Source organism: Myxocyprinus asiaticus, chromosome 40 (genome assembly GCF_019703515.2).
Source record: "Myxocyprinus asiaticus isolate MX2 ecotype Aquarium Trade chromosome 40, UBuf_Myxa_2, whole genome shotgun sequence".
Lineage (NCBI taxonomy): Eukaryota > Metazoa > Chordata > Actinopteri > Cypriniformes > Catostomidae > Myxocyprinus > Myxocyprinus asiaticus.
In genome coordinates this window covers 35,113,801-35,139,493 of record NC_059383.1, presented here as the reverse complement: position 1 = coordinate 35,139,493, position 25,693 = coordinate 35,113,801, and the positions used below count along the sequence as shown (strand labels likewise).

At 37.6% G+C, this 25,693-nt stretch overlaps 1 protein-coding gene across 1 annotated transcript; it reads right to left on the bottom strand.

Moving 5' to 3' along the window:
• Nucleotides 1–2,327: 2,327 nt before the first annotated feature.
• Nucleotides 2,328–24,325, bottom strand: LOC127430772 (olfactomedin-like protein 2A). Its single transcript, XM_051680824.1, has 8 exons — nucleotides 24,208–24,325; nucleotides 14,751–15,011; nucleotides 12,780–12,887; nucleotides 12,089–12,277; nucleotides 11,395–11,632; nucleotides 6,351–6,563; nucleotides 5,051–5,236; nucleotides 2,328–3,914 (listed from the first exon to the last, which is right to left on the bottom strand). Exons 1-8 carry the CDS (start codon nucleotides 24,265–24,267, stop codon nucleotides 3,301–3,303), a joined length of 1,869 nt encoding a protein of 622 aa, XP_051536784.1. The 5' UTR covers nucleotides 24,268–24,325; the 3' UTR covers nucleotides 2,328–3,300.
• Nucleotides 24,326–25,693: the final 1,368 nt, after the last annotated feature.

Sequence of the window (25,693 nt, the reverse complement as noted above, 5' to 3'; positions counted from 1 at the left end):
GTAAATATTCCACCATTTTCCTTACCCATTTGACCAATTCATTAAAAAAAAAAAAAAAAAAAAAAAGGCTAATATGAGTGGTTCATTTGCAAATCGTACATTTGACTGTGTGAAATTAAGAAGATTTGCACTTCTGGTAGCTTGTTTTAACATGGTTCCTATCTGATCCAAACTAGCATCTGGTGGGATGACTTTAGACCATCTTGGGCAAACTGGTTAGGTCTGGTAGACCACACTTGACCAACAAAAAAACAGCTTGACAACCATAAACTGGTATGACCTGAGTTTTACACATGGTCAAACACCATGGCCAAGGTTTGGCAGAAAACAACCTGTAATGTATGAATTTATATTGAGTTGTTATCTTAACTTTGGCAAAGCCCAAACTTCCTCACTTTGCTCCCAACAGACATATACTCACTGATTCTCTGAGGAACATGGTAAATTGACCTCTTTTCTCCTAAAAAAAAATTCTGCTTGCAATAGCCAAAACCATAAACCACTTTCAATCTAGTCTCTCAACCAGTGCCTGATTCTCTCATTTAAAAGTTTGATTGGTTGCAGATTACAGATTTTATGGTCTCATTCCCCTTAACATCACAGTTATTAAAACCAAACTCTTATTGCATTATGCAGAGTTATTCTGAATAATTTATGAAGGGTGACTGCTGCCAAAAACACAAAACTACTGGACAGAATCACCAATCGGGCAGTAAAACCCAATTAAAAACAACAACAGCAAAACAAGAGCACATTATCTGATCAATCATTCACAGAAAAGAACACTGACTATTATAGCAAAAAGGACCCACATCACACACACACAAACTCATCCTTTGAATTCAGTCACAGAACTTTGAATGTTTCATTATGCAAGACGGTTTTAGGATGCAACCATGCAAAATGTTTAGAACAAAACAAACATGCACACATCACATACTCCCACAAACCTAGAAACTATTCCCACTTCCATCTCAAATTTTTTTTACATTTCTTTCTAGAAGTACAGTAAGATCGAAAAGTCTCAGACCACATCGAAAATATGGGATTTTTCATTTAAACTGGTAAATACAATTTTATGATTTTAAAAAACAAAGAAAATTCATGATGATGAAGAAATACGTAAAATTATGCTCTATTTCTAGGTCACTAATCAAATGTGAACAAATTTCTTTTGTACACTCTGTACAAAAGATTTACATTTTCTTGCTTCCATTGACGCACCCAGGATGCTCTTCGGAACAGTCTCAAATCATAATTACTTTCAATTAAATGATAACTTTACATCAGGGTTCCCACGCATCCTTGAAAACCTAGAATTTTGCAATGCAGTTTTCCAGTCATGGAAAAGTCAAGGAAAATTAGAAAAATGCCTAAATATCTTGGAAAATAATTATTTGTCTTGGAAAATATTTCAGTGAACGAATCCGTCACATACATTCTCTGCTCATCTGATGTCATCTCTGCTTTGCTCTGATAAAATAGTTTAAGTAATGATGTAGTACAAAATAAGATTTTTTCAGTCCAACATTTCTACTAACCAAAAAACATCTGATGTATAAAGTAAACTTTAGACAATGATAGCGGTTGGGCCACTGATAGTTTTGAAAATTAATTCACACCCTGGGTTGGTAGCGTGGTGATTCTGCCTTAATATCTTGGGATGTGAATTAATTTTCAATAATTCAACAATTGGAGTCATCTTATACCACAGTTACCACATGTAGTATGAGGAAAACACAAACAGAATCATGGAATCTAGTCATAAAAAATGGCACTAGCTGTAAAATGCTGAAAGTCATGGAATATGACATATTTGGATGAAAATGAATGTTTGAATGCACAATTAATCAAATTAAAATTGCGATATGTACTAGTGTGATAATTAAACTGCAAAAGTATGTGCTGCACTCTGAAGTGTGCAGCACATACAGACTATGAGTTTATTTAATTAAATCACATCTTTACGGAGATTATGTAGGGAACTGCTTCTTTGGAGTTGAGAAACAACTGTCAAAAACACACGAAACGGCAAAATAAAAGCTTGATTTAAATGGACGCATGTGCTTTTTCTTCTTTTTTTTTCATAAATATTTCACTTGTTGGGCACATAAAATGTCTTGGAAATGCCCTGAAAAATTGTGCCTTGAAAAGAGTGGAAACCCTGTACATAATTATTCAAATTGTTATGGTGATTATTTAATTTGTAATAAAACATGCTGTTTTTTAAATTCGAAAAAATGGCAAAATAAAAGCATTTGCAAAAGTGGTCTTAGATATTTAGAGCCCACTGTCTTTTTCACAATACCAAATGCACAATAAACATGTAACAATATCAAATTAAAGTTTATTAAAATCAGACATGCTGCATATTAACAGATTAGGAAAAATCTCTTCCACTTGGGAAGATTGTGTTTCTAAAACCCAATACTCAAAACAAAAATATTCCACTATTTACATTAAGCACAAGGACAATAAGCAATTTTAAAACAATAAGAAAAACAACAACATTCTAAAACAGTTGAACTGTTACGTTACGTACATACCACTAACCATGCATTACAGAGGCTTTCCTTGCATGACTATGTTGGCCCGTCAAGCAATTTCAAGGGGTCTTTATGCCCCTTTCAAACAAAACGCATCAAGGATTCAATGCACCTCTCAACACAAGTGTCATGCGGTGCTTTTGAAAAGCAAAAAGTGTAGACCTTTGATGTTGTGTCATAATGACACGTCATGCGATTTGTCCAGTAATCATTGGCTTTTTTACGAAAAGGTCAGTGCCAAATTGGGTAAAAGTTGCGATGGTTTGAACTTTGAGATTCACATAATTATTCGGCAATCAAATTGTCTGGTATTCATCGGCTGCACTTTGAAAAGTCAGTGACAAACACGAGCAAAGTTTTTTCAACTTTGAGAGTCACGTTACAACGGATAACCTGCATGCAATACGGCACCAGGGGTAATGCTGTAAGAGCTTGAGTTTAATGCATTGGGAAACGTGACATTAACGTGGCATTTAAATTCCATTTCACTGGATTTTAGAACTGACAGTGAATTCTATAACTTCAGAGCAACTCTCAACTACGAATGTTATGTGAGGCCTTTGTCCTTATATAATCTTGAACAAATATCTTCAAAAGCTCATGAGGACATGATGAGCTGTTAGATCAGGGTCTTTGTCAGTGGAACCAAAGAGGCAGTCTTGACCAAATGCACAAGAAGTGGCTTTTGCTTCGTTGGAGCATAGAGTAAAATTGGATCGAAAGCCATTAAAGTCCACCAATCATCTTAGTGAGTTTATTTCTCTTCTTGCTCTATGAAGTTGATGTTGTAGATAAGTTGGTGGCCATTGTCCCAAGCGTACAGAACTTTCTCCTTAGGGTTGTAATCGACCTGCGTGGTGAACCCGTATTCATTAATAAAAGGTAACCGTGGAGATGCCTCGGCCCCCGTGAGCGTGTCATATGCATACGAAACTTCCCCTTCCTTCTTATTATAAACGTCCACTGCGTATAGGACGCCACATACAATGAAGCAGTTCCCAAACGAATTTCGTCTGAGTCTCGTCCTCCATGTGGTCTCCTTTTTGACCGACAGGTCATTAGGATCTAGTTTACTGACTACAATGACTTCAGCCTGTCCGAAGTCATAGTCAACAGATGGGTAAATGACCCAAAGACTGCTCTCATCTACAGCGAAGTCGATATCAGAGTGGCCTTTCCATTTCCAAGGTGTGGTGTCTTCATAGACCACATCGTGCAGTTGAGACCAGGCTGCTACGTATCGTTGCTTGAGATCATATTTAATAATGTTCTTAGTGAAGGCACGGTTATAGTAAAACCCTCCTCTGTACAAAACATGACCCGTTCCTATCCAATTGTAGGGGAGCTTGTATAAATTACTCCAGCGACCTGCAGGAAAACAGTGAGAAAATGAGGTAAAACATTGCTATCCTTCTCCACTCCATAAAAGCGGTTTTCTTTATTGGAGTAATGCCACAAGTTCTCAGCTCTTTCTTACAGGAAATGTCCCTGAAAGTCTATAAATACCAGTCTAAACATACACACAAACACACACACACACACACACACACACACAAACTTAAAGGGATAGTTCACCCAAAAATGAAAATTCTCTCATCATTTACTCACCCTCATAATATCCCAGGTGACTTTCTTTAGCAGAACACATTTGATAAAAAAAATAGAAAAATATCTCAGCTCAGTAGGTCCTTAAAATGCAAGTGGATGGTGATCAGACTTTTGAAGCTCCAAAAATCACAGACAGTCATCATAAATGGCATCCATACAACTCCAGCGTTTAAATTAATGTCTTCTAAAGTGATACGATTGCTTTTGGTTATAGTTAAAAAGTACTTCAATGTTGTTCTTTTTCTCACCAAAAGCGACTGTATCACTTTGGAAGACATTAACCGCTGGAGTTGTATGGATTACATTTATGTTGACTATCTGTGATTTTGGAGCTTCAAAAGTCGAATCACCATCCACTATCTCTGAGCTGAGATATTTTTTTATTTTTCATCAAATGTGTTCTGCTGTAGAAAGAAAGTCATACACACCTGGGATGGCATGAAGGTGAGTAAATGATGGCAAAATATTTGGGTGAACTATCACTTTAAATTGACAACTGTAACATATTCCAAAACTCTCTCTGGTTCCCAGGGACAATCACACTCTGAGGGGTAATAACATTCACTCACAAGTACAGGGATACACACATACACACCAAGACATACAAACAAACCAACTTGTTCCCAAACACAGACCGTCACAGTTCAGAGTTGCATTTTTTTAGAAATCCAAACCTTTTCCAAAGGAAAATCAATCTATCTGTCAGTCTATCTGTCTAGATAAATCGATCAATCGTTCTACCTATCCCCTTGTTTCATTATTGAGTTTCAATGTGACAGCTGGGGTCAATAAATAAAGTACAACATTATTTTGCTCATAGAGCTGCAAGTCTTGTGAGCTCATGGGCACAACCTGTATATGTGTATGTCTTTAAAGAGCAGAACTATCATACCCACCCTGTTTGAAGTTGTCCAAGTTATGGAATTCCACAAGGTTGTTGCCATAGTAATAGTTGGTGACATAAATCTTGGAATCCTTGGCAACAGGGTCCTTCATCCACGCCCCCTCGTTCCTGCCGTAACTGTGCTGTCTGACCGGCAGATCTACTGAAGCAAGTGTCCTTTCACAGCTCTGCTCTTTCACTGCCAATAAATCATCAAATTCAGCTTAATACCAATCATACAAGTTTAGCCCTAATTATAGAACAGATAGTTCAGACTCTGAAATCAGATTGGATGAGCCATGTTCAAGGCCATTGTAAAGTAGCAAAACAGCAAAAATATATGCAAACATGCAACAGCACATTAAATGAGTTCTATTTGAATGTGGCAAGTCTATATAGGGTGACCACAGGGCTAGTTGTCACACTTTTTACTCCAGTGAATATTCAAGGAAAGGTTTACATTTTAAAGTCTAAATACCTTAAAGTCTTTAAAAAAAGCTGTTGAACATTTTCCCCATTATTGCCCAGAGAAACACACGTTGAGCTCCCGTGACAACTTGCCCCAGTAGCGGGGAAATATAAAAAATAGTGGGGTAAATATATTAAAACATTGGTTTGGCCAACAAATATTGTAATAGCTAAACTGTATACATTTCTGGCATTTAAAACACATGGGACAACCTGCCCCGATAATAATGTGATAATATGCCCCAACCTGACTTTCATGAAAAATTGCTTTCTCCTAAGAATACATCTAAAACATTCAGTAAAAATCTGTCATCATAATGCTGTATAGTTGACCCTTGCCTGAATGTATGCCAACGTGATTTGATTATGTTCTCATGTTTAGCCAAGAGCTATAACAAAAATATGATGATAGTGAAGGATAACACACATTTGCACATTGGACTGTTGACTCAATCTTAACGTTACTGAGATATCGCCCTTGTGACATCTTCCCCTTGTGACAACTAACCCCGGTCTCCTCTATGTACAATATCCTAATGTTAGGATAGTCAACTACATGACTTGTTGAAAATTGTTTATTGTGATTATTATTATTAACAAAAGTAATTGTTTAATGAACATTAGTGTTTTTATTATATTGCTGTTGCCGCCGTTTTATACAAGCAAAAACTCACTCACTGGCATCAATTACAGTGATTATACCACGATTTAGGGTAAACTGCTTTCCGTCATGTCAAATAAAACTTAACCATGATAAAATCATTATAACTTTGTATGTACAACATCAAATCTATAACGTGTATTTTTGTGCTACTGCTTTAGTATTGTGTTTTTGTATATTGTACCTGCAATGTCTGCGTTATTGCTTGTATTATCCAGCACTAGTGCAATAGTTGGGGCTGGTCTCTCCTCTCTATATTCTGTTCTTCTTGTTGTGCTTTGGATTGTTGTTGTTTTGGGTACGGTTGCTGCGGTGGTCTCTGCTGCTATGGTGATGGGAGGTGTGGTACTTTCCTCTACTTCCAGTAATGTGTCGGTTTCATCAGGCTTTTCTTTCCCTGACAGAGAGAGAGAGATTAAAAATAACATGTTCACATCAGAAGCACTATTTGTATGGCACTTGAAGATGCTGCTTAATTCAGTCTCTTATGAGTTTCCATGACGGTTAGGATGCTGCCTTATAAGGCAGCTTTCTGTATAGACAGTAAACAGCATGAGAGCTCCCTAGTTTTTGGAACAGTGCTAATATAAACTGACATAAAATATATTTCATAAATATTTAATATAAAATGGGTTTCTGATTACTGACAGAAATAATAGACAGAGATAAATTCTAGATAAGTATAGGCATTTATTACCTACATGTGTTCTATGTGAGCACATAAGGTCTCTGTAAATATTGTAATTCTTTTACCGTAATGCCAATAAAACTTCGTTAACTGTTTTCAACACACTTCTACACTACTTTCCATAAAACAATAATAATAAAAAAATTACCACACTTCCATAATAAAATGTCTTAAATCTAAAAACAACAAAAAGATCATACTTCTCAATTCTGTAGTCTGACCTTTTGAAAAAAAAAAAAAAAAAAAAAAAAAGAACGTGAAAGCCTTGTTTCCGAAAAGGGCTGTGGCCTATGTTTTCCTCAAAACAGTTGTTTCTGTGAATGTTATTTTAAATGTACTTATTTTGTGTTTAATTAGGTAGATTGCACTCCAAAATTAGGATACTCCTGGCTTGCAACCACTGTTTTCATGGTAGGCAGAATTATGACAATGCTCATATCACCACGAGTTGTCACTTTTAATGTGGCAGTGCACCTTTTAGGTTGGTAAGGGATTGCAGGAAAGCTATATTTAACGAGAGAATTAGATCACAGGGTGGGACCCTTGAGTCAGACATTTGTGATGAAAATAACTCCCATTTACTAGTAATGTAATTTATGTTTATGAGAACATATTTACTTTTGTGACCTATGCATAGTCCAATGGCTTTTGTTTTAGCTTTGCATTCTTGTCAGGACAAATCATATAGAATTAGCATCACAGATCTGCTGTACATTATCTTAAACCATTCAAACGAATCCAGTCCCATAGCCAAGACATGCTAACAAAGTTACGTACAGCCAAAATATACCTTAGTCAAAGAAGATGCCATATTCCATTTGACGTGAAGGAAAACATGGCTGCATTTGAAGAAAAACAGAAAATTCTCAGCTCAGTGGGTCCTTAAAATGCAAGTGGATGGTGATCAGATCTTTGAAGCTCCAAAAAGAACAGACAGTCAGCATAAACGTCATCCATACGACTCTAGTGGTTAAATTAATGTCTTCTAAAGTGACACAATCAATTTTGATGCAAAAAAGATCAATATTTAAGTACTTTTTAACTATAAAGCATCTCTTCCAGTCAGCAGCAGTATGCGCGTGTGATGTAATTGCATTGGCATGTTCACACAAGAACTGACGCACGTGTGACGCACCCGGAAGAGCAGCGCTGTTTACAACTGAGTAGGAGGAGCTGTACAGAAGCTTCGTTGGTTTTGCTTTAGATCTATATTTGTATCGGTGTGTTTTTCACAATGGTGCGTGTGTGTGCTTATCTTGGATGTCTCAACTGAGAGAAGAACGTGCAATTACGTCCGTAACATGCCAACGCAAATTCATCACACGAGAGTCTAGAGATCACGTGAACTCAGCGCTCTCGAGAATGCTTTATCATTAAAAAGTACTTACATGTTGATCTTTTTCACACCAAAAGTGATCATGTCGCTTTAGAAGACAATAATTTAACCGCTAGTGTCGTATGGATGATGTTTGTGCTGACTGTCTGTGATTTTTGGAGCTTCAAAAGTCGGATCACCATCCACTTGCATTTTAAGGAACTTCTGAGCTGAGAGATTTTTCTATTTTTCTTCAAATGTGTCTGAAGAAAGTCACACACAACTGGGATGGCATGAGGGTGAGTAAATGATGAGAGAATTTAAATTTTTAGGTGAACTATCCCTTTAAATATGAGCCCTTTCTAAAGGGTTACTGTGCTTATCTACAAACTAAACTTTTGAAAACTGTTTAAAAGTGCTGTACATCTTGGGACCAATCATTTACAGTAATGTGCATATTTTAAATCAAATTCATTGTGACTCTATTTAACTTATGTTTAAATTGTCGAGACCAAATTGTCCCTTGTGGTTTAGTTATGCTTATGGATGAGATCAAATTAGATCAGACTACATTTTATCTTATCAGTCTTAAGATGGCATTAATTGTGGTGGGTTTCCAAACCTTTGCTGCCATAATCACACAGACTGTCAAGCAGCTGGAATGTAACCATGGAGACCGTCAGACAACAGGAAAGTATCTAAAACCGCCTTAAACAGGAAGTGAGTCTGGTTGCTCAAATGAAAGAAAACACTGTTGAACTGGAGACACTTGGCTGTTTTTTGTGGAAGAACTAAAGCTGATATGAATGTCATACTTTAGAAAGTGAAACTAATTAATTAGTGTATGTTGTCTGTCAATTCAGACTCGAGGGGGCCTGGGTAGCTCAGCGAGTACTGACGCTGACTACCACCCTTGGAGTCGCAAGTTCGAATCCAGGGTGTGCTGAGTGACTCCAGCCAGGTCTCCTAAGCAACCAAATTGGCCCAGTTGCTAGGGAGGGTAGAGTCACATGGGGTAACCTCCTCATGGTCGCGATTAGTGGTTCTCGCTCTCAATGGGGCATGTGGTAAGTTGTGCGTGCATCGCGGAGAGTAGCATGAGCCTCCACATGCGGAGTCTCCGCGGTGTCATGCACAACGAGCCACGTGATAAGATGCGTGAATTGGCGGTCTCAGAAGCGGAGGCAACTGAGACTTGTCCTCTGCCACCCAGATTGAGGTGAGTAACCGTGCCACCACGAAGATCTACTAAGTAGTGGGAATTGGCCATTCCAAATTGGGAGAAAAGGGGATAAAAAAATAAAAAATCTAACTCGAAAGGTTTTGGGAAAGTTGCCCAAAAGTTGTTGTGTGTGGGGGTGGGGGGGGTTGTTTGGACGTTTGGCCCCGTTTCGCAGCCGGCCCACTGGGAAAAGTCCCGGTTCTCCCGATGGCCAGTCCCCCACTGCCTCATCTCGCTGTACTCCCAAATTACAATTTCTCCTGATAAACTCACGATTTTCTGCATCCACACTTTGCTCATGTGGGATCGTCCCATATTTAAATATGAAATGATCGAAATATGACACGTTCGAAATATGGAATGGATGGCGAAGTTGTTCCAGATCGTTAATTTAACATTCATATAAGTTGTACATTTTTCATACGGTGGGTAAGGGACCATCTAAAAAGTCCACACATTATGCTAAAACTGTGGATTTATTAATTGAAAAACAGTAGGTTCAATATAAATGTTCAATAAGATGTACAAAATTACACTGATCCAACAACGTATGAATACAATCACTGAGTCATAAAGGCAAGAGATGAAGGAAATAAATAAATAAATAAAATGTCTTTGAATAAAAATACATATAAACCAACACAGATGTATACATAAATAAGCTAAAGAGTATAAATAACTGAAGATTTTTATATATATATATATATAAGTCATGGATCATAAAAGTTCTCAGCATATAAGAAAGTATACACACTTTTTATTAATAATACCTCAAAAAGCATTTAATGCTAAAAATGTGAAGGATGTGGTAAGGGACCATCTGAATACATGGTCAATTTCTTGGTATTATTCATCTTCAGTGTAGTATTACTGACCGGTACTGCCAATATGCGTATACGCATATTACGCAGTCTGCGTAGTGCACATACTCCCTACGGGGACACCATCTTATCCTAGGGGTATTTTAGGTTATGACAGTGCATGTGTATGTTTATATGTGTCTGTGCCAATACAGGAGAGAAAGAGAAGAGTGCATGCATACAGTATGTGTGTGACTGTGAGTTTGTCTGGACTGGCGTGGATACAAACAGCTGTGCTTCTATGGGAAACAAAAAGGAAACAGCTCTGTCCCTATAAGAGTGAGAGAGATTGTGTGTGTGTGTGTTTGTGTCTTATTCTGACCTAGCTATACTTTTGTGTACAAAACCCAGATCAAAAATGTCCCCAGAAGTTAGCTTAATCTGTAAATATCTCATTTTGGGAATGATCCCTAAAGGAACAAATAGTTTATGAAAATACTTTAGGGTTAGGTTTTGTCTGTAGCAGTTAAAATGACCTTGCAGAACAATTGAAATAAATGGGGCGCCTGAGCCAATCGTCTGAGGCAAAAGGTGTGTCCCAAACCGCACACTTCTGCACTATTCTACACCTATTTGTAGTGCAAGTAGTATGTTTTCACTGAAAATGCAGCAAAAATAAGTGTACTATATGTACCCGGATGATGCACTTGTTCGGCCATCAAAACAGAGTGTGGAATGTTGGACACTTCACGCACTAAGAACTCGTGGCTTGCTGTACGTAGTGGAAGGGGCGGAGTTACCTGGCTGGCTGTGTTGCTGGGCTGACAAAACAATTGTAAATAATGGAGAATGTCGCAACTAGCCAAACTTCAGTGAAGACAGCACCTTACAAATGTGAGTTGAATGCTTTACCATCACCCCAAGCTGTGTGAATATGGATGCTATTTGAGATACAAGTATTGAACTGAGGATGGCAAATGCAGCAACATGTCGCATGCGTCTGAAATGTCACTTCTGTCAGTTGTTAAACGTCGAATGCTTCCATGTAGTAAAAAACTGATAAGTGTTCCATTTGGAACAATACTACACTTTGAAAATTCATACACTACATGGCTAAGTGCATATTGTGTAGTGTGTCATTTGGGAGACAGCTTAGGACTTACATTTAGATTGCAAGGAAAATGTTTTGACTGGATGTCTCACCTTTGCCGTTTTGGTTGCTCGTCTCATCAGTTTTGGTTGCTTTGTAGTATGTGATGCCCCGGATGACTCCTGGCTGGTTCTGTGATGGTTTGGTTTTACCGGGCAGTTCTGTTTGATCTGGATTACTGGGTTTAGTGGTCTCTTTCTTTGGTTTTGCCGGTTTAGGTGGAGGTTTTACTTTCTCTGGTTTCTTTGTTAGAAACTTTGAAGCATTTTTGATATTTGTCCCCATTGTGTCCTACATACAAAACCCAAATGTAATTCAACAAACACTTCAGGTATTATTCTAAACACCCAGCAAATCGAATACACAGAGTGTCATTACAGAACTCAAAACTTGAGTTTACGTTGTCATGACTATATACACGGTCACTTCATGCGTCATACTGATTAGACAGATATCTGACTGAATGAGCACATTCTAAGTACACTTGGCCAAATCATTGTGTCTCTGTCAAATGGATATAAATCGATAATAGGTGTGGTTGAGAAACAGATCAATATTTAAGTCCTTTTTACTATAAATTCTTTTACTTGCCCAGTAGATGATGATATGCACGAAGAATGCGAATCACCAAAAACAAAATTACATTTATGCTGCCTTTATGTGCTTTTTGGAGCTTCCCTATTCTGGTCACCATTCACTTGCATTGAAGTTGTAATATAAGGATCAGAATTGGAAGGCCACATTTACCTGTGCTTTGCTGTTTGGGCCTGAGGGTGTGGAGTCTTTTTTCAGCAACTGAAGGCCTAGATTGGACAGCTCCTTCTTTATGCTCATCATGATGTCAGAATGGTTCTCGTACTGGCGAAGCTGATTGGTCAAAGTCACCACACTGTCTCTCACAAAGTCATTTTCCCGAGAGAGATTCATCTTAATCATCTAAATGAGGGATACACCGCTTTAAAAAAAATACAACCTTAATTTCAAAACATGTATATATTGTACGTACTTCTGTGTCAATGTACTTTAGCCAGACAAATAACACATACAAGTATGACTACGGTATTCGATAATGAGCTTCAGCGTACATGCAGCAAATCTTTTGCGGTGCTCATTTGATAATAAAATGAAAGTAAATTTAATTGGAAATTAAAACAGAGTGGATAAGTGTGACTATAACATGTCTGTGGTTTACTTTCTTTGGACACTTCCACTTTCTCTCTTTCACAAACATATTATTTTCCCATCACTCAAGCCAAACCTGAGCGGTTCAGAATAATGTATAATAAATGGAGCATTGAGGGTAACCACAGAATGTCCCAAGTCCAGTTAAGTCCAGCCACGGCTCGTTAACGTTCACATACAGTATGCATGCTCAAAATCCCATATACCGTAACACACTATAATCAACCAACAGTCTCTTTCTCAAACACACACTCACCTCCTCAAGGTTGTTCATTTGTGACACAACCTTGTTGATGTACGAGTGAACTTTAAGCAGGTCCATACTAAAGAGAGTTCCCTCCAGAAGATCCACCATAGACTGCAGCTACATACACATACAAAGAAAGAGTCAGTTCACTCTTAAAAACTGAACACAAATAAATATACTGCATATATATTTGCATCTGTCTTTCCATTGTTTTACTATGTAAACAAGGCCTAAACGGACATCTTTGACGGTTGTGACTTGTCTCAATGTTTTTTCAGCGTCTCGTGCCAGAGCGGTGTGTTTTTTAAACGGCTATTTGGCTATTTTAGGGGTTTTGGAGCCACCAGTAAATAGATGATTCACTTTTGCACAGTTACATGATATTTGGTACCAAGATGGTATACTGAAGAACCTATAAAGTCAAACATCAAAAAATCTCCAAACAACCAAATTACCAACTTAAGAACCCTATAAACCAAAAATGGTTCTGGATAAGAATAGGGTACCATTGGAGAACTTTTATCTATTTAGTGTTTAGTGAAAATGTTTGTTGCTTAAATGTTGATGTGGCAGTTTGTTGAGACGGTACTAAATTGCTTTGAATCAATCGTTGGACTTGAACAAGAAATGAATGTGCAAACCCTAATTGTCCTTAGTGGCTATAAAGAAACCATCTGCAACCTGTATGTAAACATCTATACTGTATGTCAATATAACTCCAAGTCATTTATTGTTATTTATTCAGCATTTACTAGCATAAACTAGCCTGGAAAGTCATCTGGCTCAAGTTTATTTCAGTATGAAAAAGACAAAGTGCCTATCCACCTAGTGTGTTTTTTTTTTCTACATGAGAGTGAATTCCTCATTTGCTTATTGTTTACATGTGCTGTAGATAGTTCAGTTGTGTAGCAGCTTGACTGCATCTTGACTTATGGCCTCGTAACAAGTTAATTAATTGTATTTATCACACATTTGCACATATACAGTGAAAATTCTTTTTTTTTTTTAACATATCCCAGCTAAGCTGGGGTCAGAGTGCAGGGTCAGCAATGATATGGCACCCCTGGAGCAGATAGGGTCAAGGGCCCAACAGTGGCATCTTGGCAATGCTGGGGCTTGAACCCCCAACCTTCTGATCAGTAACCCAGAGCCTTAACCGCTGAGCCAAAACAAGGACACAAGTTTTAAGCTAAACAGCACAAGGTCAGCAAATGTTTAGAATATACTGTAAGTATTAAAACATACTATCCTATTAAACTACTGACAAAAGGCTGCTTACTGATATTAAAGGGATAGTTTACATGAATACAAATTTTGTAATAATTTACTCTCATGTCGTTCCAAACACATATGACTTTCGTTTTTCGGTGGAACGCAAAATAAGATGTTAGGCAAAGTGTTAGTCTCAGTCACCATTCACTTTTATTGAATCTTTTTTATAATGCAAGTGAATAGTGACTGAGGTTAGCATTCTAGCACCTCATTTTTGGGTGAACTATCCCTTTATAATTTGAATAGGGTTAAGTGAATGTTTTTAAGTGGTAAAACATTAAGTCTGATATTTCTGGCCTTCCCCTAAGAAAATGTACCATGATTTTAACATAACACTAACTAGCTGTGTTTTTTATTTTATATATATATATATATATATATATATATATATATATATATATATATATATATATATATATATATATATATATAATGTAGGTTCATACAAAATAATATTCACTTTTAACATTCACATTAGAATTGTGGCAGTTGAATATATCGTTTATAAATGTGTATAGGCTCCTCTTTTATTAACAAATACAGTTTGTCGAAACATTTTTTTGATCAGATCAGATTGCATTGATCTAACCATGGTTTTATCCATGGCCTCACTACAAATACCACAGATAAACTATTGTTTGTGTGCAAGACATTTGGAACATTTTAAAAAGGGATCAATGGTAAAGGTAAACAGTGAATGTGATTTACCTTGAGCAGCTCTGGTGCCTGTTTCTTAAGTTTCTCCATCTTCCATTCATTCTCGCAGGGGTTGAGCGAGGATGGTGGAGCCGTGCAGGAACATTTACAGTCGGCTCCGGAACTCACTGTCTCCACCGTGTAAAAATCCTCCACGCGCACACTTCCTGTTCGCAAGCGAGCACATGCATCCCGGGTCAGAGGTCGCATGATACACTTACAGCGGCAGTCGGAGCCCTCTGATATCATTTGGACTTGTTCCTCCCCAAAGATCTGAAAAGGAAATAGACAGAAAATGAAGGAAATTATATCATGACCTGATACTTTGATGAAATGATCTAATTGAATGTAATTCTGGAAAATAGAGAATGAGAACCCTCAGAATTCCCAGAAGAAAGTTTGATTTTTAGAGACTTACTGGGGGATTTTTCTCAGGACAACAATCTGCTGTCTTGAGAAACCATTTTTCTTTCATATGGGTTAGTATATTTAGCATCTTTCAGTCTCTTGCAATCCTATATTCACTTTTTCCCATGCTCTATAGTGACATATAGCATTAAAATGTTTTTATTTGACCAAATATTAGTCTCAAGTCAACCTCTGACCTACTTATTGATCAATGCTATTAACTCAACGGGTTGGGAGGTCTCCAATCTGTGTTCTACTAAAAGACCACACTGACTGGTCTCACTACAGACAACATAATTAAGCCATATGAGACTGGTGACCTGTGACCTCTCCCCAGCTCCGTGTGTGTCTATTATTACTCAGTTACTGAAATTTCCTTAGTATCGTGTCATGCAACAATTTGCTTTTGGTGGTAATAGGAATGGGCTACGATTAGGGTTGGGAACCGAGAATCTTATTCCATTAAAAATAAAAACCGGAACCTAATGATTTTCATGAATGATTTTCAAGCGTGCGTTCTTCCACTGATGTGGGCGGAACACTGTTGTAAGACGCACTCACAGAGTTTTCTGGACTCTTATGAACCAGTTCTTATTAGTCAAGTCAAGATTTATTTCTAGAGCACATTTAAAAGAGTTGCACCAAAGTTCTGTACAGTAAAATATAAAACATGTAAAAAAATAAATCCAGGAGCAAATATGCAAGTGACGACATTAATAATCAACATACGGCATACAATATATACAGCACAATAAACAGAATACAGTCTGAGTAACTAAACCATAAAACACTTAAGCTAAGAATGATCTAGTTATTAATTAAAAAACATACAGCATGACCAGTGTAGTCTAGTTCCCAAACGAATGAATCTTAAGAACCGGTTCTTTTAAGAAAATCAAATACACACAGTGCAACCTGTGTAGTCAGATTCTCAAACAAATTAATTTTATGAACAAGTTCTTTTGAATCAAAAACATATAGCACAACCAGTGTAGTCCAATTCCCAAATTCTTATGAACCGGTTCTTTTAAGCAAATTAAAAACATACGAAGCGACCAGTGTAGTCCAATTCCCAAACTAATTACTCTTATGAACTGGTTCTTTTGAATCCAAACATACAGCACAAAAAGTGTAGTTCAATTCCCAAATGAATGACTCTTATGAACTGGTTCTTTTGAATCAAAAACATACAGCACAACCATTCTGATTCCCAAATGAATTACTCTTAGTGATTTGCAAACACTTATGAATCAGTCAGTGTTATTATTACACAGGGGCATCAGACACCCCACCACAGTCAATTTTGAACATACTGTATGTTGTTTTGCACATCCCTAGTGGTAATGGTGTAAAGACAAACATGTATGCCAAACAGATCAGTCCAAAACCAACTAGTCAAAATCAACACGAGTACACACAAGTAAATCAGTCACAGATCAAGCAGATGGCTTGAGCTCGGTGTAACCTTTGACCCCTGAGAACAGGAAACTGCATCATACTGAACATGTCCTTAAAAAGATCAATTTAGATTTAGTGCAAAGGAAGTATAAATGCATTTAGTCAAAGTCTTCCAGGTGAGTACGAGAAGGTTTAACAGCTTGTATTACTTAAACCCTATTCGGATAATTCTGAGACCTTCTTAAAGGACCAAAGGAAACACACAGATCTTTACACCCTGCCAATCTTGGTAACTCGAAGCGTGAGAAAGATCTCTTTTTCTTGACCTGTATGTCTGATAATGAGTGTGTGCATGTCTGAAGTTCATAGCCTTCTACTATATAATGAATTAAGTGTGTGTGTGATTGCTCAAAGTGACATGCCGGTGTGTGATTTATGTGCACTTTGCATAAAGGAAATGAATTATTACAGCAATACAGTTTCATACACTAAACTGACTTTTCAAAGATGCTTCCTTCAAAACGTCTGGCCACACTTTCTTATGTGTTATGTGTGTTTCTTGCTTTTTGAGGGTTAAGTTCATTGACATATATTGGCAAACTGAAAAATATTCTAAATAAATTGGTACATCACTGTGGATGTACTGTTGACTGTTTATCAACTTTTATTCGGAATGTATAGGAAAGCAAACAATTTCCCAAAGTCATGCTAAAATAAGCAAATATGCTCTGATTTCCGCAAAAGGGATACATTTCTTCTACTAAAATGTTGGCAGAATGACCAAACAAATTCCCAAAGAATTAATATCTGCATTAAATTTTACGGATTACATATTTATACTTGTATTTATGTATTATGTTTGATGTATTATAGTGCAGTTGCTATGATATGGTGGGATATGTCTATTTCAGCCATGCTAAATTGCATAATTCTGTTTCTTAGGAACTCTTTGTTGCCCCATATCAGCACTCTGACTGTTACCATAGCGACCAACCTCCCATCACAGGTGCAGGATCATGACGATCAACCCTGACTAGTGGAGCCAATTAGTCTGTGCTTCAAACCCATCGTTGCGCACGGAAACACTGATAAACACACTGATTCACACAGCAGCTGACAAAACAAGTGAAATTTGTCAACTTTATAGCTACTGTATTGCTAGTCAGTGGCAGGAGGTACACTCAAAAAAATATATTTTTGCCTATTTTTAAGATTTATGCATTTTAATTTCATAACAGAATTCTATCAAATTGAATTGTGTATTTTTTTTTTACTAAATTAAACCAATAAAAAGTTAAATATTATTAAAATTATTATTTTATTTTGTTAAAGATTGCTCACCTCAATTTGATGGAAATGTATTATGAAATTGGAATCCATAAATCTTTATTTATTTGTTTGTGTGTGTATTAGGGGGAGGGAACATTATCATTCTAGAGAATATTTATTGGACAAAAACTTGGACACTCCCATTATTGCAAGATGAGTCAACAATATTTTTGGTCTGTTTCAGCGGAAGAGAAACAGTACATCTGCTAAAAGTTTATTTTGTCAACTTCAGGAGTACCTTAGCTAGTATACAGACAGCCTCAAAGGTAACAAACATGTAATTAAACCCTCAACACTACCATTTTGATTTTTAAGGGGTCTTTAATAAATTTATCTGATCGGGGCCTGGGTAGCTCAGTGGTAAAAAACGCTGGCTACCACCTCTGGAGTTCGCTAGCTCGCTAGTTTGAATCCCAGGGTGTGCTGAGTGACTCCAGCCAGGTCTCCTAAGCAACCAAATTGGCCCAGTTGCTATGGAGGGTAGAGTCACATGGGGTAACCTCCTCGTGGTTGCAATAATGCGGTTCGTTCTCGATGGGGCGCGTGGTGAGTTGAGCGCGGATTCCGCGGTGGATGGTGTGAAGCTTCCTGACGCGCTATGTCTCTGTGGCAACACGCTCAACAAGCCATGTGATAAGATGCGTGGGTTGACGGTCTCAATTTCGTCCTCCACCACCCGGACTGAGGCGAATCACTACGCGACCACGAGGACTTAAAAGCACATTGGGAATTGGGCATTCCAAATTGGGATAAAAAGGGGAAAAAAATAAAATAAAAAATAAAATAAAATAAATGCATCTGATCAATGAGTAGTGGACATACAGTACCATAAACCAGCACAATCAAGCTTAATTTATACAAAGAAAGAAGCCAAACGTGTTTCTTACGAAGAAAACAAAGCCAGCATTTCTTTACTACACAGTGATGCAAAAATGGGGTATGCACTATATGCAACACATAGGTAAGCCACACAAAGGGGGGACATTCGGGCAATGAAACGTTCAAGGGGGAAAATCCCTAACATGATCACATGAGAAGTCAATATGTTGATTCTGATAGTTAGTACCCTAGTATCAGACACATTATGCCATCTCACTGATGTGCCATCTACTTTTAAACATTTTTGCATCGAGTTTGGATCCATCTTTGAAACCAGGAAGTAGTGCATTTGCATAATCAGTGACAAGCATGATTCGTAGGTTGCATTTTTCCCTCTGACATTATATTTTTACTCCACTGATGGTTAGTTTTAGGTTTGGGGTTTGGGGTGTTCAGTTAATAAAGTATGCATTCCTCTCCACTGTATTACAGCCTGTACAGCTGAAAACAACTTGCTTTACAACTCGCTTTAGATGCCCCTCAGTGGACATTTAACCTGGAAAATGGAGCTCTGGCCACTGGGAACCATTGGGAGTAGTGTTTCGAATTTCGGTAAGGACAGACTGATTTTAGCTAAAGAAAATTCAACCAAATGTTGCGATCAGTCTGAATTTGAAAATGTAATCGAGCAACGGCATGCTGTTAAACATAATGACCGCAGACGAGGACTATAGGACTATTTTTCCCTTTTAAATCCTATATTCACTGCGCATTAGCACACTGAGAATCAATGGGTGCATCCAAAAGCTGAAAAATGTTGCTTTCAGAGGCTGTATACAGATGCTGTATACAAATTAGGTTCAAACTTTTCTGAGGCCAGTGCAGACAGACAGTACACTGGAGGTTAAGTCATTCACTAAATAGGAAGCAAGGGAGCATCCTATAGCTTTCCTATGAAGCTAAGTGCATTCACTCCAAACGTCTGGTCAAAAGTTCAGTTTTAGGCTGAACATAGGACGATGTTATTCAGTACATAGATTCTGAATTTATGATGCTAAATTTTATTTTAAATTGGTCGGCAGTGATTGGGCTGGTCATTACTTTGAATCAGAATTAAATATGTTCATTTCTGATTGGTAAAATGCTTCAGCACTGGCTATCACTTGTTTTTTTGACTGGGCAAAGAGAGAACATTGAGATTTAGTTGCCAAGGTAGAAAAAAAACCATTGTAACAAAAGTCAAATCGAGTCAAATAATTTTTTTCCTAATACACATTTTTCCAAAGCAGCTTTACAGAAAATCAGATGTAACATCTGTAACGTCTCAAAAACATGAATAACCAACACTCCTGGAAACTCCAAGAAAAGAGATACGGTCAAATCCTATTTAGGCTAATCCCTTGTGAGGAACTGAACAGCTTTCTGTCCCACATTCAACCCAGATAGTTTGTTATTAGCTGCATATCAATGAAGAGATTTAAATCACAGCCAAGAAACTGTTAGAAACCAGGAGCATGTGAACATCTCTCTCTCAAGACCACCAATTTATCTTGGTATCTCTTTGAATCCATTGCTCTCTCACAAAATCTTCTCTTTTTCCTTAAGACCTTCTTAATTGGACTGGCACTTGGATTTGGACAAACTCCTAACCCTAATGATTAAACTTTGGAATGTAAACTCATCCTGCACCATTTGTGTTACGGACATGAATGCTACCTCAAATCATGAGGTGTTTTACTTGTCTGAGTAATCTGACTTATGATTTTTGCCCTGTGGATGGTAAAATGTTATGCTCAGTATAGGTGACAATTCAGTGGAATCAACAAAGAAACGTACTGGGGCCCTATACTTCTCTATAAGGGTAAATTCCGGTGAGCCATGACCTGTGATAAGTGCAGGTCCTGATGCGTCGTGACGTCTCCGTGTCGTTTTCTCATGTGTGGCTTTATTCATGGCAAATCAACCATTTTAGCTGAAGTGACTTTCACTTTGCACGCATCAGCCTGCCAGGCTTTTATCTGTCCAACACAGCTGGAGGGCTCAAAGTGCAGTATAAGTGATAAACACTTTGCATGAGGTGCGCAGTGAATGTTTGTGGTGAAATACCGCAAGCTTGCCTATTTAAACCTTTCATCACAAAATAAATACAGTTTGGACAATATGATTAGGGGAGGATACTGCAAATCTAAATGATGGATTTGAAAGATGCAGTCAAGTGCAAGTACTTTTTGGCATGTAAAATTACTCAAATCTGTTAGTTAATGGGGTTGCACACCGGACGCATCTGGTGGACGACATGGCGCATTCTAAAATATGAAACAATAGTTTTCTATGAAAGTACCCACACCACCCAGCTACGACTCAGGATGCGGCTCAAATTTCAGCCACACCACGGAGCGCAACTCGCATATTTTCCATTAAATTCGACCCAAATCATTATCAAAGGACATAGATTATTTACTCTAGCATTGTTCATTCTTGAAGAAGGGACAAACCTTGGTAACTTTTGTGTGTACTGTCTGCCACCAGAACCGCATCGACGTACCCTGTGTTTGATACCTATGCCGTGTCCTAGCCATGATGCAACGCGGCGTGGCGCTTCCGCCTTTAGGATGCTGATATGTCTTCCTGAAGAGACATATAATTTTTGTCCCACCAAATATGTTGTGGTAATTCCATCAAATTGAATTAAGCAATCTTTAATCAAATAAAAAACTAAACATTTTAAATTGTATCAATTTTGCTAAATATTAAACAATTCAATTTAATGAAACTTTGTTATGAAATTGAAATGCGAGAATCTTAAAAATAGGCTAAAATATTTTTTCATTTAAAAGAATGTGTATTGTTTAATTCCTGAGAAACATCAATTATATATTCATCAATATTATTTCCATTTCAAACTGTAAACAGTTTTTAATGCCAGGTTACAAAAGTAGGCTATAGGCTACAGTTATCCACCTTTTCTATTATAGGCTGTAGGCCTGTTAGTGATTTGATAGCCTACCTGATTTAGTCCAGTCGAGATTAAAGCTTATCACTTATCGGACACCAGGGGCGTAGCAGTCATTTTGCAAATGACTGAATAAATTATTTAATCAATTACAATAATGACAATTGTGCATGTGCACAATTGTATTTTTTACTCTGTGCTTGTGCATTGTGGGATTTAAATGTACAGTATCTAAGTGGCTCGAGTGTTTTGACTACGTTCGCCAAAATTCATTCAGATCAAATTTAATGATTGAGGGACCATTTCTGGTGATGCCAGAAGGTGGTGACAAATGAGTGTCTTGTGTGAAATTAGTCACTGAATCAACGATCAAAAGAAAATTTTAATCCTTTAAAATGTGTACGTCTACAGACCTACAAACAGACTTTAGGAGAGGTTTTAAGCATTATGTCATGGTCCTGTCAGTCTGGGTTTTTGTCTGACAGGACTGTGGCATCATTGTCCCATGTCTATCTTGTGTTTCATTGTCTGTCTTTATGTGAGCACACAGCTTCGGTTGTATTCCCTGCTGTGCGCTCTTTGGTCTGTCTCGTTTCATGTCTGGTGCATGGTGTCTGGATCCTGACTTCCTGTCTGGTTCAGTTTCGGTCTGTGTTGGGATCCGGACACTCATACTCCATGTCTGTCTGTTATTGACTTTGGTGCATCGCGCTTATGTCATCTTGGCAGCATGCACTCGTTTTATGTCTGTCTCTCACGAACACGGGTGCAGCTCGCATTGTGCTGCGCGCCCGGGTCGTGGGCTGTCTTGTTGTTTTTGTCGCCTGTTGCTTGCATAGCGTGCCGTTAGCCTCGCGATGTACGCTCAGGTTTCGTTTAGTGTGAGAATGCGTGGCATCGCTTTGTTTGGCCTTGCTACACATTCTCTCTCTTGTTTGTCGGTTGGTATGGGCATGTATTGCCTTATTGTCTTGGCGATGTAAGCTCATGCTATTCGGTTGTTTTGTTGTCTTGTGAGAGCATGTGGTTTGTTTTGTTTCTGTATCGCCACGCAGGGCTGGATTGGTAATCTGGCGTACCGGGCATTTTCCCGGTGGGCCAACGCACTTTGGGGCCGATCAGGGGCGGACTGGCCATCGGGTGAACCGGGACAAAGCTGAAATGAGCCGCCGCGTTATGCAGAACGGGCCACAAAATGGTGCCACGATATGCTGAAGCAGGCAGCGATATGCAGAAAAGGACAGCCACAACTTTTGGGCCAGTTTCTATGTAAAATCCCGGGCCGATTTCTCTTCCCAGTCCACCCCTGTCACCACGTGTCTCTCTGTCTTACGTCATACCCCGCCTCCTTGTTTGCTCATTATTTGTTTATTAGTCACACCTGCCCTGTCTTGTTAACCTGTTGATTTCTCTCCTATTTTAATCTCCTCATGTGTGCTGTCCAGTGCCAGTCGGTCTTGTACGTGTGCATGGTCACCAGTGGGGCAGCGATTTGCAGAAAAGGACAGCAACTGCAGTGCATTTCATGTAATGCTGCCAATCAAGAAAGATATGTAACTCTCATTTGTGTGTTCCTCATCTCTAGATTATTAATTTAGATCAATGCTGATAAAAAAAAAATAATAATAAATAAAAAAACATGTTTAAATGAGTATTGTTGAAAGCAACTTTGTAGAAATGAAGGGAGCTGCATTGATTAGACTGTCTGACTGACGGCCTATAACATAAAGGTTGTTTTGGCTCATGAAACTCACCTGTGATGGGCTGGATGTTTGCTCAATCAGCCCAAAGTAACAAAATGCAAAATATACTGTATACAAATCCACCATTTGGACTCAGTATGGGTTTAGCTTGAAAAAGTGCCCCCCACAGCTGCTACGCCCTTGTGGGACACAACATAATAATATCCCTTCTGCATCCCTTCTATTAAGTCTCTTGAGCTATGAAAGAGCAACCTCTATGCAAGAGAAGCACGTGTCACTCACTGAGCAGGTGTGTTAGAGAAGCTGGAACAACAATCTCTACAGAATGGAAGATATCTAGACACAGGATTGAGCCCCTGTGATTTTAGGCAGTGTTATTCATGATATTTTTTCATTCATTTCAAAACGGATGTCTTTTGAGCTCGTGCCAGTGGTGTGTTGCTCGCTGCGCGCTCCGCTTCCTGCGCAGTGTGTACTTTATTGATGTGTTTAATCCCTTTGAAAGCGCAAAACAAAAACAACCCCAAAAAAATAAAAAATAAAAAAAATAAAAAAACACATACTGTAAATAATCAAAAATATCCGCTTTTATCTCCCGGGCAACGCTATTTGCGAAAACAAACCCGTTTTATAGACTAAACCTTTTTTCTTTTTCTTTTTTTTTTACCAACTAACAATAAATCAATTAGGCTATCTTTTACCCTTTTGATCGATGCAATCAATAACGATGCAATAACACGTTAAAATAAATTATAAATAGAGATTTAACAAGCACATCTTCAGCCACCTGATCTTAATATCCAAACATAGGTATTAATTCCAATGCGCAAGACATATACAAACTTTCACTATTTCTTACCTTGTTATGAGATGATACATGACTGGACATCAAGAATAAACACGCCACTATCCTCCACATCTCGCCGGTTTATGAAGCTCCTCTGTGTGTGAATGTGTGAAATGTGCGCTGATGCTACAACACATACATCACCTCTCTCTCTCTCTCTCTCTCTCTCTCTCTCTTTCTCTCTCAACGTCTCCACCTACTGGACTCGCAAACCAATTCCTGGTACGCTGAAAAAAAAAAAAAAAAGACTAATTTTCCTAATGCTTTTAGCAAATTAGCCTACTAAAATTATTCTAAATATTTTTCGCATAATTTAATAGCACGCCTGTATGCCACATTATACTGTCACATACAGTAGCTAATGTAAAATTAAATATGCTCATAAGTTTGAGGACCTATTTTTAAAAAGGTCCTCAAACTTATGGTTAAAACAAAAAATATTTTTAATTTAGTTTTCACATTTACATTTTAATTAAAATTGAAAACGTAGTTTTCCCCAAATATTCTTTTAAATATTTTTAAGTGTCTTTTAAATATTTTCTTTTATATATATATATATATATATATATATATATATATATATATATATATATATATATATATATATATATATATATTGCTTGTCTAGCTAAATGTTTAGGATAAAACTGTCATTTTAAATGCACTTACAGTATATCAGACAGTCTTATGGAGGATTCAGTGTGCCATATTAAAGGAATATTCCGGGTTCAATACAAGTTAAGCTCAATCAACAGCATCTGTGACAATGTTGATTACCACTCAAATTAATTTAGACTTGTTCCTCCTTTGCTTTAAAAATAGCACAAATCTGGGTTACAGTGAGGCACTAACAGTGGAAGTGAATGGGGCCAATCCGTAAGTGTTAAAAATACTCACTGTTTCAAATGAATAGCCACAAGATGTCAACAATATGCAATATAACATGATTTAGTGTGACAAAATCCACTTACTAATCTTTTCTGTGTACTTTTGTGTTCGTTACAACATCGTTGCCATGACAACATAACACCGTGAACACAAAAATCCTAAAACAGCCGTAACAAATTATGGTTTAAACAACTTTACATCTCAAATAATAGACAAGTTTTAACAAAAGATTTAATGTAAGTGCGTTCTGCTTTTCAACCCTTCCGAATCTGGCCCCATTCACTTCCATTGTAAGTGCCTGAATGTAACCTCGATTTTTGCTTTTTAAAGAAAAGGTGGGAGGAGTCGAAGTTATTTTTTATTTTATTTTATTTTATTTGTTGTAATCAGCATTATACCACAATTGCTGTTGATTGATCTTAACTTGTATTAAACCCGGCATGTTCCTTTAACTTGCATTAAACCTGGAATAACCCTTTTATAAATAAATCTTTCATTTAAAGCATCAGTATATATGTCAATACATTTTTAAATAAATAAATAAACCAAGAAATGTGTCAATAAATAAATAAATATAGGCTATGTCAATAAATAAATGAATCATCAAATC

Excerpts from the sequence above, each read along its gene's own strand:
- LOC127430772 (XM_051680824.1), bottom strand. The coding sequence starts at position 24,267 with ATGTGGAGGATAGTGGCGTGTTTATTCTTGATGTCCAGTCATGTATCA. Across the intron at positions 6,564-11,394 it reads GAGCAACCAAAACGGCAAAG|GGAAAGAAAAGCCTGATGAA; the intron begins GTGAGACATCCA and ends TCTCTCTGTCAG. Across the intron at positions 5,237-6,350 it reads CAATAACGCAGACATTGCAG|TGAAAGAGCAGAGCTGTGAA; the intron begins GTACAATATACA and ends ATTTATTGGCAG.